Source organism: Prionailurus bengalensis, chromosome E3 (assembly GCF_016509475.1).
Source record: "Prionailurus bengalensis isolate Pbe53 chromosome E3, Fcat_Pben_1.1_paternal_pri, whole genome shotgun sequence".
In the NCBI taxonomy this organism is placed as follows: domain Eukaryota; kingdom Metazoa; phylum Chordata; class Mammalia; order Carnivora; family Felidae; genus Prionailurus; species Prionailurus bengalensis.
In genome coordinates, this window is record NC_057357.1 from 2612837 (window position 1) to 2627207 (window position 14371).

The 14371-nt window shown below is 64.9% G+C and overlaps 1 protein-coding gene and 1 long non-coding RNA gene across 2 annotated transcripts; both read right to left on the reverse strand.

Annotated features, from left to right (window-relative positions):
• Positions 1 to 2283: 2283 nt before the first annotated feature.
• Positions 2284 to 3796, reverse strand: GRIFIN (galectin-related inter-fiber protein). The gene is made up of 5 exons (XM_043559554.1): positions 3712 to 3796; positions 3428 to 3507; positions 3172 to 3331; positions 2705 to 2871; positions 2284 to 2450 (listed from the first exon to the last, which is right to left on the reverse strand). Exons 1-5 carry the CDS (start codon positions 3721 to 3723, stop codon positions 2435 to 2437), a joined length of 435 nt encoding a protein of 144 aa, XP_043415489.1. The 5' UTR covers positions 3724 to 3796; the 3' UTR covers positions 2284 to 2434.
• Positions 3797 to 12278: 8482 nt separating this feature from the next.
• LOC122472082 lies at positions 12279 to 14137 on the reverse strand. The gene is made up of 2 exons (XR_006294342.1): positions 13086 to 14137; positions 12279 to 12760 (listed from the first exon to the last, which is right to left on the reverse strand). It is a non-coding gene; the product is annotated as an uncharacterized LOC122472082 (long non-coding RNA).
• Positions 14138 to 14371: the final 234 nt, after the last annotated feature.

The window sequence follows — 14371 nt, forward strand, 5'->3', positions numbered from 1 at the left end:
ACTCATTCAGCAAATATGCCCAGGTGCTCTGGGGCGGCCAGGGCTGGGTGCTGGGCTGAGACCTGGTCCCCAACCCCGAGAAAAGGCAGTGTAACGGGGGTGGGGAGTAGAGGCAAGTGGAGATCAGGGAGGCCTTCCCAGAGGAGTTATCATCTGAGCTGAGGGACCAGCCACAGGACTGCCACGCTACAATGGGACACAGTTACAGACAGGCCAGACAGGCACCCACACACGGTGTGTGGAGGGCAGGGGGGAGTCAGGACAGAGGAGGGTGTGCCACCCCTACAGCAGGACCCTCTGAGATCACAGCTCCCTGCACCCGCTTTCCCAGAGGGGAGACTGAGGCTCAGGAACGCAGTGGGTCTGGCGCCCTGTGGTCCGAATTGCCCCCTGGCAGCTTGTAGCCTGGAGTGGACAAAGGGCTGATTCAAAGCTGACTCAGCTCAGACCAGCACTTAGAGGGGCAGAGTGTGTATGTGCATGTGCATGCATGTGCACACGCATGCATATGTGTGAGATCTGTCAGACCTGGATTTTTTGGCTTCACCCCTTATTTGCTGAGCAAGCTTCGTCAAGTAACTGGACCTCTCTGAGCCCGTTTGGCCCAGATCTTGGGAGACAGCGTGGGCCTGGCCCTTGGTAGAGCCCAGCAAAACTCGCACGTGGCGTCTGACTCTGAGCCTTAGGCCATCCCCGGGCCCAGTGCTCCCCCCCACCCCCCACAGGAAAAGACAGCCTGGCATCGTCTTTTACTTTTTCCCCCTCCCACCTTGCATTGCTACTAGGGAGACAACTCTTCCCCATGAGGGGAGCCTTCTGTCTGCAGGGAAACTGAGGCCCAGAGAGGGTGTGCAGCCAGCTCAGGTCACAAAGCAGGGGCCTGGCACCTTGAGCAGGGAAGCCGCCGTCGCTGGGCACAGAGTCCCCAGGAGCAGAAGCGGCCTGGCCCGATCACAGATGCAGACACGTGGGTGACCCCCTTCCCGCCACCCCAGTCCTCCCCAGGGTGCATGTTGGCCTGCCGGCCCCTAGCTTCCCAGTTGACACAAAACACCAGGCCTCCCCCAGGCGGGGGGCGGGGCGGGAAGGGGCTCCTGGGCCAGCTGGGCTGTGGCCACAGGCAGGGAAGTGCACGGAGACAGGAAGGAAGCAGCACCCCTGGAGTCTGGGGCCACCATTGTCTCACCTGGGGGTGGGGGGGCCGAGACGGCCCCTCAGCTCAGGACGGCAGCGAGTCAGGCCGCTGGGCTGTCCCCTGTCTGGGCCCCGCCCCGCTGCCAACTTCTCCACACTAGTCTCAGTGTCCCTGTCTAGAAAACCTCAGAAGGCCAGATGCACGTGGTGTCTGGAATTCTGCAGCAGGTGACAGTCTGACAAGTGCCGGCCAGCCAGCCAGTGCTTCTCCCGAAACAGCTCATCTGAGCCTCCCTGACGATTCCCTATGAGCGGAGGGCTCCTGTTGTCCCCCGAAGTTCAGGAAGTTGCCCAAGGTTACACATCAGGGCAGCGGGGCTGGAACTCAGATCCAGGCAGCAGGTTCCGAAGTCCAGGGCCTGAACTGCTCAGCCTTCCCGTCTGCTACCCTGACCTGCTTTTCTTTAAATAACTCGCTGGTACAGGCTAATTACTTGTTAAGCCTCATCCTGGGCTGTGACATCACCTATTTAATTCAGATAGATGGATAAACAGATGATAAATCGATAGATAAGGAGACGCATGTATGCGTAGATACGTAGATGGGAGATAGATGAGCTGGGTCTGAAGCCAGCCCTGGAGGACGGCCAGCTGCACTCAGTGTCCCCAGACGCGGCCCTCCAGGGCTCCCTCCCTTCCTCTCCCCCTCTGCCCCCCCCCCTTTTCACACACACACACACACACACACACACACACACACACACACAGAGCAGGGCTGGGAGCACGTCTCATTTCCAGGTGGGACGAGGAGAAACAGGAAAGACTCCTTCCTTCCCCACAACAGGAAGCAGGGCGAGGAGGCTATGGATCTCCCAGCAGACTGTCCTCACTGGGCAGGATGCGCCCCCAGGCTGAGCCACAGGGCTGCGTGCCCAGTGGCCTTGCAAGGGCAGCTGGCCAGGAGCCCCCTGTCCTCTGATGTCATCTGACACCACTCCCAAGGGAAGAGGGGAAGAGGCGGGGGGTCAGACCATCCCCAGGGCGGAGGTCTCGGGGAACACCCCTGCCCCCATCTTGGGGTGGGGTGTCTAGGGCTGCACCCATCACCCACCTCACCCCGTCCCATCCCCCTTATAGCAGCCAAGCCCCTGCAGCCTGCTCAAACTTTATTGAAGGTGGAGGTGGAGTGGGGAGGGGCCCAGAAGCACAGACCACCAGCCCCCCCTCCTCCCCCAGAGTGGGCTCCAGGGACAGGAGACAGCTGATGGCTTAGGCTCCCTCCAGGGACTTCAGGCGCAGCTCAGTGGCCCCCATCCCTGCAAATATCCAAGACACCCGCCTCAGCCCCCGCCCAGACCCCAGGGCGGCCTCGGGGGTGGTATGTGGACAGTGGGCCCTGCCCCCTCGGGCTTGCAGAGGCGAGGGGCAGCGGGGCCAGGGGACTAAGCCCACAGCCTCCCTCCCAGGCTGATGGGGCCTGATGGGGCCTGGGGACAAGGATGCCCAGCACAGTCCCTGCTGTGCTGGGCAGGGGGCGGAGCTGGGTGGCTGGGGCGTGCGGGTGCGTTACCACCAACTCAGGTCCCTCCTGGCCAGCTCCACCTGGGCCAGGCGGTGGTCACTCAGCACCTGTACCCGGGTGATGCCCGCCAGCGGCCGGTGGCGGTGTGCGAACTGTAGCACCTTGTGGTCCTGGGCGTGGACGTGGAAGTGCTCCGCATCTGAGCTCACCTCCATCTGGGGACGGGAGGCCGGTGACCCACGGGTCCCCTCACCAGCCCCATCACGCAGGCCGGCCCCGGATGGGAGCTCTGGGCCCCCTCCTCTCTCTGAGAAGTGCTCCCACCCACACCCGGCAGTGAGACTTCCAGCTGGCCGTCTCCCCGTCAACCTCCATGATGAGCCGGGGGCACAGGACATCTGGCGCAAAGCAGCCAGACAGCCCAGATGCCTCCACAGGTACCCCCGAGCCCGGCCTCCCGGCCTCCCCCAGCTCTCCCTTAAACCCACGGGCCTCCCCTCCCCTGCCCCCGGCACCTCAAAGGGCTCCCCCAGCACCAGCGGGAAGACGCCGGACACTTCCTCCTGGCCCCAGCGGCCACCCTGGAAGGTGTTGCCCACCATGGTGGCGCTGGAGAAGCGGGGCTTGACATGGAAGGCAATGTCCCCCGCCTCAGACAGGAAGTTGATCTCAAACCTATGGGGGTGTCATGGGGGTTGTGAGACAGCAGACGGCTGGGAGGTCACCCACCCAAGGCCAAGGGGGGGGCCCGGGGAGGGCGGGGGACCTTACTTGTCCTCTCCAGAGTCAGAGTGTCCCTGGACCAGCAGGCTCCAGCCCGGGGCCAGGCCCCCTGCACAGAAGGCTTCAAACTGCGTGCAAAAGGGGGGACAGGGTGTACCCCACTTGTCCAGGGGGCCCCAGCATGTGCTGTTCCCCAGGACCCTGGCTCTCTGAGCAATGTTCCTTCCTGCCGGGAGGGTGGGGGCCCTCCCAGCCTGCAGGCCTGGGGAAGGACGCCGGGGACTCGGGGAGTCTCCCCCACCCCCGCCTGGGCCCGCTCCCTTCTCACCCACCTGCAATGCCATCTCACCACCTTCTGCGGGTGGGGAGCATGAGGGAGGGCATATAGGCAGGGGGGCAGGCGGGCTGGGCCAGGTGTAGGAGCCCCACCCCTGGGACGGGCGACAGGAGGCTCCGCCCCTCCCTGCCCCACCCCCTGCTTCGGTCCCCATTATGAGCAGGTCCGTCTTTCCAGTAAGTGACACAGGGTAGCTGGCCCTGGCCCCCTCCCCACCCCACTTCCCTTTTTAGGGTCCTTCGGAGGGGTCCCAGGAAAGCGGCTTCTGCCCCCACCCCCAGCCTCTTCTTCCAGGCTCCCAGGGACCCAGACTCTCATCTCTGCTCAAGTGAGGTGGGGGGAGGGGAGGCAGCCTGCCTGGGTCTTCTGGGGGCTGAGCCTGTGCCCCCCAGCCCGGCCCAGCCTCCCCTGGCTGCCCGCTGCGGCCTCCAGCTGGCCCCATGGGGCCCTGTGCTGGGATTAGGCTGGGGCTGTGGTCAGCGCATTCCAGGGCTCTGGCCGACGGCGTGGGGAGAGGGCCTTTCCCACACCCCGGCGCCCCTCCTGGCCTGGTGCCCCAGCCCCTATCAGCCGAGCTGGGGAGGGGGCCGGACTGGGATCCCCACCGAGCATGTCGGGGAGACGGGCGGGGTCTCCCCAGGCTTTCCGGGCCGCCGTGGGGCTGCCCGGCTGGACTGTCCAGGGAGCTGGCCCAAAGAGGGAGCAGGCTGGGTCCATGGAGCACGGGGCTCTGCGTATGGTGCGCGTGCAGGTGGGTGTGCAAGTGTGTGGTTGCGGGTGAGTGTGCAAGCATGTGGCGTGGGTGAGTGTGCACGTGAGCGTGCGAGTGTGGTGCAGGTGAGCATGCAGGTGAGCGTGGGATCCTGTGGCTGCGCCAACAAGTGTCCGGGGACGTGTGTGCCCGTGCGTGTGCGAGGTGTTGTGTGCGAGGGCCCGCGTGTGTGGCTCTGCCGTTTCCCTGCCCAGCGCGTCTCAGGGGGCCGGGCCCTCACCTGGACGCCCAGTCCCCCGGGGTAACCCAGCGCCTGTAACCCCCTGGTTCCCACCCTCCCCCTGACCCCTGGGGGCCCTGCCTGGCCTCCCCCCCGGGAGCCGGCCAGGCCTGGTGAGCGAGGCGATGCTAAGGCAGGGAAGGGACCCGGAGGCCGCGCGGGGCACGGGGCCTGCAGGGGGCAGTCCTGAGCAGGGAAGATTCTGCCAGAGAGCTTTCCTGCCTTGGTGTCCTGGCTCTGACACCCTGCCTGATGCCTAGAGCCTCGTCCCACCCCGGCCTGGCCGGCCGGGGGTCCGCAGGCCGCAGACCCTGCGCCCCTTTCTCCACACAAGGACCACAGAGAAGGGAGACCCCCTCCACAGTGGCCCAGCCGGAGGGTGAAGCCCAGTCCTGCTTCCCCTCCTCCATGTCCTGTCCCCTGTCCATGGGGTGCTGGGACTGGGCACTCAGGGGTCCAGGACGCTTGAGCTAGTAGCCCCCGGGCCTCAGTCTCCCCAGCTGTGCACTGGTCTCAGCAGTTCTGCTCCGCCTGCCGACCTCAGCTCCCTGCACCTGTGCCCTGGTGGGGGCAGGGGGTCCAGAGCAGCTCTGGCCGGACACAGGAACCTGGGCCATGTCGCCTTACTTTGGGGTCAGCAGGGGCACTGATGGCGGGACCTTGGGCGTCAGCTGCCTGGAGCCCTTGCCAGGCATCAGGGGGCCTGTGAGCAGGGCTTGTCCCCCAGAATCCCTGCACAGAGGCCATCCCTCCCTGAGTCTCAGCCTCCCCATTTGGGCAGTGGGGCTTTGCAGGTAGTGGGCGGTGGGGTGGGGGGGGAGGGCCTCGCCGGGGCAGGGGACGGAAAGAGACAGCGAGCTCCGGTGTGGCTGGCCCAGCCCTGCAGGGACACCCCAATGTTGTGGAGTCCCAGTCAGACGACAGCCAGGCTTCGGGTCTCAGGGGCAGCCATGGGAAGTGCCCCCGCCCTGACTTGCTGGCCAGCGGGCCTGGGTGCTGTAGCCTGGGCCCTGGGAGCAAACAGACCTGCTCCGCCAGGCGCCACCCCTCCCTTTCCCGGATGCGCGGTTTTGCCCCAGGGTGTTGTTGACTTTCCTCGGGCTGCAGGAGGCAGCAGGGTCTCCACCCAGTTAGGAATTTCACCAGGACTCAGAGCCCCTCATCCAGTGGGATGGGGGATGTCAGGGTTGGCTTCCTGGAGGAGGGGGCACCTCGAGCTGGGCTTGAGGAATGAGTAGCACCGGGAAGGCAGCACAGGGACATCGACTCAGGAAGGATCTGACCCACCTGGGTGGTCCCAGGGCCATCGGCACAGGTTCCACGGGACAATTTGAGAGGGCAGCACACCCTCCTCGGGCCTCCTGGAGCCGGGCATCATTGCGTCCACTGGCGCAGGGGACAGACCACTGAAGGAGGCTCCCAGAGCCCACGGAGAGGGGTGGTGACGCCAGAACGTGGGTGCAGCCTCCGGACTTACCAGTCCAGTGCTCCTTCCAGACCCCCGTCCGCTTGTGTCCCCGCCCCCACCCCAGCGCCAGCACCCGGCCGAGCCCACCGGTGGGTGATTCCAGGCATGGGGCCCTGGCTGCTGGGGGTCTCCAACCAGGCCAGGCCGCCCTCCCATGACCCCACCCCCTCCCCAGCCCGCATCTGGAACCGCTCGCTGGTGGTGAGGTCAGCACGGAAATTCTCAGCCCCCGCCTGGCAAGGGGGCAGGGACGGCGCTGGAACTGGGCCACAGAGCTTTGGGCTGCCCTCCCCCTGGTTGGGTGCTTGCTGGCCTTTAGCACATAGCGGCTCGCTCTTTCCCTCTGGGTCAGCACCTCTGGGTCAGCAGGGAGACCGAGCAGCATGGAGAGTGAGGGCAGTCAGGAGGCACCGTGCCACTGTTGCACAGGTGGGGAAACCAAGGCCCAGGAACCTGCGCAGGCAGCAGCCTGGGGCACCGAGCGCCGGCCTCCACTGCCCCGTGGGGACCCCTCGTAGGCCCTGCTGGAGGCTGGGAAGGGCTGACCCGGGGCTGACAAGGACCCCAGGGCTCTGGGGAGGGGACGGCAGGGTGCCCACTCCCTGGGGCTCCCTTGCCTGGCCCTCTGGAGTCCCCTACCAGCCACGCCAACCACTACCAGCCCCGAGTTCCACACTCTCACGGCTTAGCTGCGTCCCCCCTAAACCCTCCCGGCGCTCTCCCTCCTCTGAAATCACTCTCACTCAGGACCGTGGTCATTTTCTCCCCGGGGCACTCAGGGAGGCCCCGCTGAATGCCAGGAGGGAGGAGGCAGGTCCTCCCACTGCCCCCGGGCACACCCGGGCACACACGAGATTTCTCCGGAAATGCAACGACCCCGGGGATGGAGGCTCCGGGCCCAGGGAACTTAGCCCGTCATGGTCGCGGTGGCTGTCACTTCTGTGCGCTCAGTGCTGTGCTAGGCGCCGGCCGCTCTGCCTTGCTGCCTTGCCACCCCCTCGCCGCTGACAGAGGGAGGCAACTAGCTGCTCATTTACTTGTTCGCGGCACATACTTGCGGCAGGTTCACAACACAGACAGGCAGACACAGTCCGTGCCCTCGCAGGGCTCCTAGTGTCTGTGGGAGGTGGTCAGGCAGCAAATGACAACCCCCCCGTCTCTTTATCGAATTGTCTTCATACAGGATCCTAAGGGAAATTCTGAGGAGTGACACTTGTGTACGGGGAGCAGGGGTTGGCCTGATACGGAAGGACTGGAGAGACTTCCCGCAGGAGCTGATATCTGAGCTGAGCCCAGAAGAGGAGGGGCTCACCAGAAGAAGGGATGGGGGGTGGGGGGAGAGCGTGGCCAACAAAGGAAACAGCATGTGCAAAGGCCCTGGGGAGGCCAGAGCTGTGGGAGTGTGGAAGGGCCAGGATGGGGCTGGGGAGGCATGTCCCTCCCGGCCCCACCTTTGCTGCCTGGCTGGGGTCCAGCCCTTCCCAGCCTCCCCTGCTGGGCACCACTTTCCCTTCCCCTAATTTGGCGGGGCACTGTTTCTGGCCAAGCCTCCCACCCGGTGCCTGGCCATTGTCCCCGTCTCCTGCTTCCCGCCCTTGAGTCTCTTATCACCCAGAGAATCTGCTCGTTTGGGGGCATTTGGGGGCCGATAAGGTTTTACTGGAGCCAGTGCCGCTCGGGCTGTCCTTTCTGACGCCACCCCTCCTGGCCGGTGATGTCTGAAGGGCGCTCAGCAAACGTGGCCTCCCTCCTGCAGGGGCCCGGGGGGCTGTCCCTCCAGTTCCACACCTTTCCCTCCACAGCCTCCAAGTCAGGGCAGACCCACCTGCTTGTGACAGACCCCTTTCTGGGCCTCAGTTCCTCCGAGGTTGCCTAGTGGGTTGTGTGCTTGGCCCGTTTGCTCGGCCAGGGGACAGAAGCGAGGCTTCCTTTGGCCCGGTGGGGAGGGGGCAGAGGATGGCGCTGTGGGCCGGTCTGGGCCGCTGAGATACCAGCTCTGCAGGTGAGGCTGGTGTCGCCCTCTCCCCAGCGGGCCTGAGCCTCGGGCAGCGAGTGGAGGCGCCCCGTGGGGAGGGCAGGACCCCCGTCTACCGGGAACCCAGCCCCGGCCAGGCCTTAGCCCCCGCGTTCTCACCACCCCCTGCGAGGGGAGCGCCCCTTCCTCTCTCACTTCCCATTTCACAGATGTGACAGCTGAGGCTCAAAGGGGAGGTGTGACCACCCAGGTCCTCGCAGCCAGGTGCCGGTGGAGCTGCTGTTAACCACACTGCTGCAGAGGGAGGGGGCAGGATTTGGGGGGAGGGCAGAGCCTCCCCCTGCGCCCCCCACTCATTTTCCAGCTCCCACAGTGAGGCTCCTTGGCTCAGTACCCATTCCTCCAAGCGCGTTCACGTCTGTTCACAGCTCTGCTGGGCCAGGGTCTCTGTTTTACTGACGGGGAGACTGAGGCCACCGTGCCCGTGTCCCTGGTGGGTCACTGTTGCCAAAAACCCTCAAGGGATCACGTGGGAGCCCCGTCAAAAGGATGTGCCGCAGGGACCGTGAAAGCCCTCGGTGGGCCGCTGGGGAGCGGGGGGCTCAGGGAGAGGCTTCCCCGTGGCCCCGGCCCGGGCGGGTGGGGGCCTCGCTGACGCTGTGGGAGACTCTTGGGCCTCGACCAGCAGTGTGCCCGCTGGCAGCCCTCTAGAGGGAGCTCAGCTGGCCTGGACGGGCCACCAGAAAGGCTGTCCGGGTGCCGGAGGCCCTGTGCCGGGCAGGGGCCGGGGGCCGGCCGTGCGGGGCGGCGCAGGGGGGCGGCATCTGGCCCAGAGGGGGTGCTGTGATGATTTCTCCAGATGGGCGCTGGGCCCCGCCGCCCCGCAGCCCGGAATCGAGGGAGGGAGAGCCAGGAATCCGATTAGATGAGAAAGCGGCCGTGTGGGGTGACGGGGCTGGGCCGCAGGTAGCCTCGAGGTGGGGGGTGCGGGAACCGCCGGGGCCCCGCGGCCCTCGCCCAGCAGAGTCGGGGACAACCAGGGGAGCACGGGGCACCGGGTGTGGGTTCAAGCCCCCGCTTTGCACAGAGGGGGCCTCGTCATGCTGCCGTGTGGCCTGGAGTCGTGGTCCCCCGTGGGTGGGGATGATGCTGGGGGAGGGGCCCAGACCCCACAGCTCCCCTTTCCTCATCCCCAGACGTTGACAGAGCATCCGCTTCGTGGCCTTGTGGGGGGCAAGACAGTCACGTATCGCAGCGGGAGAGACAGGTAATAAATAGCTCAGCAAGTACATGGAACCTTCTAGGTGATGGTATGTGCTAGGAAGCAAGCAGAATAGGACAGTGGCACAGAGCTGGCCGGGCCTGTTTGGTAGCACTGACCACCAGCTGAAATGGGTTTGCAAGATTCAGCGCATAAAAGAAAATCTCAGTAACTTTTATACCGGTCGCTTTTTTTTTTTTTTTAATGTTTATTTATTTTTGAGAGACAGAGCGAGCGGGGGAGGGGCAGAGAGAGAGGGAGACAGAATGCGAAGCAGCTCCAGGCCCCGAGCTGTCGGCACAGAGCCCGACTCGGGGCTCGAACTCACGGACCACGGGATCATGACCTGAGCCGAAGTCGGACGCTCAACCGACTGAGCCCCCCCAGGTGCCCCTATACTGATCACTTGTTAAAGGAAAATATTTTTGGATACGGTGGGTTAAATAAAATATATTAAAATTAGAGGTTTCTGGCTGGCTCAGTCAGTTGAGCATCCGACTTCGGCTCAGGTCATGATCTCACGGTTCGTGGGTTCGAGCCCCACCTTGGGCTCTGCGCTGACAGTGTGGAGCCTGCTTGGGAGTCTCTCTCTCCCTCTCTCCCTGCCCCTCCCTTGCTTGTGCTGTCTCTCTCAAAATAAATAAATAAACTTAAAAAATATTAAATTTCCACCTGTCTTAAAAACTGTTTTCAACTGGCCACTAGAAAGCATCAAGTTACATTTGTGGCTGGCGTTCTGTTTCTACAGAACAGTAAAGAACGGAGGTGGTAGGGGGGGAGTCGTGGGGGCACTGGGGCCATGGCTAGGAGGGGGCCCTCAGGGGAGGTGACCGCTGCCCTGAGACCTCATGTTGAAAAAGACCCGGCCCAGGAGACTGAGGAGGAATGAGCCAGGCAGAAGGAAGTGTCTGTGCAAATGTCCTGAGGTAACAAGCAGCTAGGAGGCCGGCGGGGCCGGAGCGTGGGAGGGCAGGGCAGGGGCGTTGTGAGGCGAGATTGTGGAGGTGACTGAGGCCACATCTGTGGGAGGGACAGACGTGTGAAGATCCTTCAGTGTCCCCCCCAGGGCAGGACCAGCTGGTAGGGAATGAGTTGCTCCGGGTCTGCCCCCACCCTGGGACCCTCTCAGGTGGGCCCCTGCCACCCTCTCCCCCAGACACCAGGCTGTGTCCCCACAACCACTACACGCCCCCTCCCGCTCAGGCTGACCCCTGCTGGCTTCCAGCGCTCCCGCCAAGACTTGGGAAAGGCCCAGGGGAGCCGCCAGCTCCCGAAATAACCTCACACCAGTTCCAGGACATCTGCGGAGGGGCGGAGTGCTGGAACCCAGGGCTGGGAGCGGGGACAGGGAGAGGGGGACAGGGACGCGCAGGGACACCCCCAGGCCAGGCGGGTCTCCGGGGGGGGGGATGCACCCCTGAGTGGAGGTCTGGAAGGTGGGGCCCGGGTGGAGGATCGGGGCCGACACGGGCCCCACAGGGTCTCTGAGGTCTGCACGGCCTGTCTCCTCGCCCCCCACCTTCCCAGACGGGAAACGGGTGCACAGAGGCGGAGCACTTGTCTGAGGGCCCCGGCACACGAGTGGCAGGCCAGGCGCCTTTCCTTCTGTGTCCTTCGCACACTCGGTCACCTCCCTCCCAGCTGGCCAGCAGGCTGACAGAATGTTCTCCCCCTGCCCTGGGTCCCCAGAGGGCCGGGACTGTCCTCTGATCCATGTGGCTAGCGGTGGCCGAGCCTGTGGAATTTCCCTAGCCTGAGGAGCGGTGGGGGCCGGGGAGAGCCATGCGGGGGTGGGGTGGGGAGACTGAGGCAGAGAGGGGCTGCCTGGGGAGCCCGGCCCTCCCCGACCCGGGGCCCAGCCTGGGATTCTGGGAAGAGGAACTGAGGGGTGGTCCTTGGAGATTAAAGGGTCTCTCCTACAAGACCCCCCGCACCGGGTCCACGTGATCCACCCTTCCATCCAACACACATCTGGACACTGGCTGTGTGCTGGTGGCCAGGCGGCCACAATGGGCAAGGGAACAATCTAGAGGGAAGACCAAGGCCATCTGAGCAGAGGGGAGTGGGCAGCCACAGACTGGCCAGAGTTGGCGTGGTCAGGGCCAGGACTGTCCCCGCGGGGGCTGGGGAGCCGCCAGCCCACGACCCCTTCCCAGAGAAGAGGTCTCCCCTACTGGGAACCTTGGCGGGCGTTCAGTGACCCACGGCAGCTGTCCCCCACCCCCCCCACGAGGGCTGTTTGTCTTGTGATGGTGGAAATTTTCTATCATGTTTCTCAGGATAGAAAATAAAAGCAAAGAAAAAAAGGGCCTTCCTCGAGGAAGTGAGGGTCAAGGTCAAGAAGGGGGCGGCCCAAGGTGTCCAAGGCAGCAGTGGCACATGGGAGGGCAGGCTGGGCTCACATCAGGCACCCCGCTGTACCCCGGGGGGATGGGGGAGCTGTCCCGGCAGAGGCTGGGGTGGCAGAACAGAGCCCGCGGGACCTCGGGGGGCAGGAGGTGGCCCAGTGGAGTGGAAGGTGGGGGTGCCGGCAGGGAGCGGGCAGGAGCTTTCGGGGGAACTGGTTTCCCCGGTGAAAGGCTGCAGGAGACCCCCGAGAAGGCGCAGGCTCAGCCTTGGGGGGGCCCCGGGCAAGCAGGGGGCAAAGAGTGGGCGGGAGGAAGTAGAGACCCTCTTCCCACCAAGCCCTGGACCCCCCCCATCCCCGCCCCCTCCCCACCCCGGACGGGCTAGGGCCAGCTCACCAGCTCACTGCAGCCACCAGGGCCACCAGGGCCACCGTGGCCACTCTCACCCCTGAGCCCTCACTGCTGTGGCCACTTCCCCGGGGCTGGGACGGACACGAGATTCTTTCAAAAACATTTCCTTTGCAAAATAATCCTTCGAAATATGTTTTTGGAAACAGACTCCTGATCTGAACAGGAAGAAGTTAATTACAGTCCCTCCCCAGAGGGGCGCGGGGGAGGAAGCCTCGTGGTCAGAAACATGAGTGAGGGCCAGGGCGGACGCCCCCTCACACCCGGCCCCGGCTCCCCTTCCCCGCGATGACCCGTTGTCCCCACCCCCACCCCACCTCCAAAGGCCCGAGCTCCCGCAGCCCACGGGGGGGCGGGGGTGGGGGGGCAGGGACCTGGCCGAGGTCGGCAGTTCGAGCCCGGCCGAGCCGGGTGGAGCCCCTCGTCTGTGTGGTGTGGGTAAGTGCGTGCATGCAGGAGTGCGCGAGCTGTGTGCTGCATCGAGGTGGGCGGAAGGAGGCTCGCAGGGCCTGTGGTGTTGGCTCGGCTGCCGGGGGTCTCTGACTTCCCCACCTGCCAGGACGCCTTCCCAGGTGCAGAGGCCCTGGTTGGACTAGGACCACGGGAGGCAGAAGATGGGGTTCCCTTCGGCGCACCTGCCCTGAACCCCGCCCCCAGGGCACCCTCCAAACAAGGGTCACCTGGGTCCCCGTGGGCCTAGACTGTCTCTGGGTGTCTCTGGATGTCTCTGTCCCTCCCAGTTAGTTGTGACGCTCAGGTTCTGGGCCGTGTGTCTTACGGGTACTAAGTGGTTATCTTGGGAGCTGGGGTGTCTAAACTCCCGTCCAGCCTGGGGCGTCTGGTCTTCCCGCCCAGCCTACAGCCCCAGGGTTCGTCCGAGTGCAAATCTGTGGAACGAGCCCTAGGCCCCTCCTCACCGTCTGTCCGTCCCACGTCCCTCCGTCCATCTGTGCTGTGTCCTATCGCCTCGTACTAAATCACCGTGGACTTAGTGGCTTCAAACAGCACAATGTACAGTCTTACGGCCCTGTGGGTCAGAGATGGGTCTCACGGGCTAAACTCAAGGCGTGACCAGGGTTCCTCGTGGAGGTTCTGGGGGAGAATCGGTTTCCTTGCTTTTTCCAGCTTCTAGAAGCCTCCGGCATCCTCAGCTGGAGGTCAGCTGCCCGGCTCAGGGTCGCAAGAGCGCTCCCCCGACGTGGTGGGCTGCCGGCTTCGCTTCCCCCCCTGACGCCTGTGATGGCATCGCGGGGGGGGGGTGCGCAGGGGGGGCAGCCACAGGACCCCGGTAATCTCCCCCTCTCTGGCTTCACTTATCCACTTCTTCAATGTCCCTTTGACCACGGAAGGTGGCAGTCACAGGTTCCAGGGATGAGCCCCTGGACATCTCTGGGGGGCTCCGTCTGCCTGCCGCATCCCCCTTCCGTGCGTCTGTCCGTGTCCTCGTGCATTTCTCTGACCGTCGGCGCACCTGCGCGTTATTTCCCCATCTGTCCGGTCAGCGGCCGGCCAGGGAGCATCCCTCTCTCTGTCCATCTTCCCATCCGCCGGCCTGGCTTCCCTCTTTCCTTTCCCTCTGCAGCCATCCTTCCAAGTCGTCCGTCCGTCCACTCACACGCCCGTCTTCCGTCTGTCTGTCCGTAAGGGGCAGGACGCTAAGTGGGGAAGATCAGAGTCGTGGCAGGTGTGGGGGGCGCAGGCCGGGGCCCGGCTCGGTCTTCCTCTCCCTCACGACTCCTTCCTAAGACCTCCAGCTGTCCCCGCCCCCGAGACCGGTGGCTTCCCGGGTCCAGAGCGGGGCTCTCCAAGCTCAGGGGGGCGCAGCCCACCCTCCGGGTCTCTGGCCGTGACCCCGTGGAGCCTGGAGGTGTTTGTTCAGTGGGATCAGACCCGGCGTTGGCCCCAGGGGCCGCGGACAGAGCCACACTGCCCGACGGACAGACGGATGCAGGGATGCAGGGGTGGGTGGGCCCCCGCCCCGACCCGCGTTCCCTCCTTGCCCCTCCTGAGCTCAGCGCCCGGGGCGAGCCCTGGATTCCAGGAGAGGCTGTGGGAAAGGCCCCTCGCGGACCCCTCTCCGGCTTCAGGTCATCTTGTGGGGGAGCGTTGGTCGCTCAGAGCTTGGGGAGAGGGCCCTGGACCGAGCCCAGGATGATTCGATGAGGAAAAAATGCCCCCACGAGGACTATCTCGCCGCAGCTGC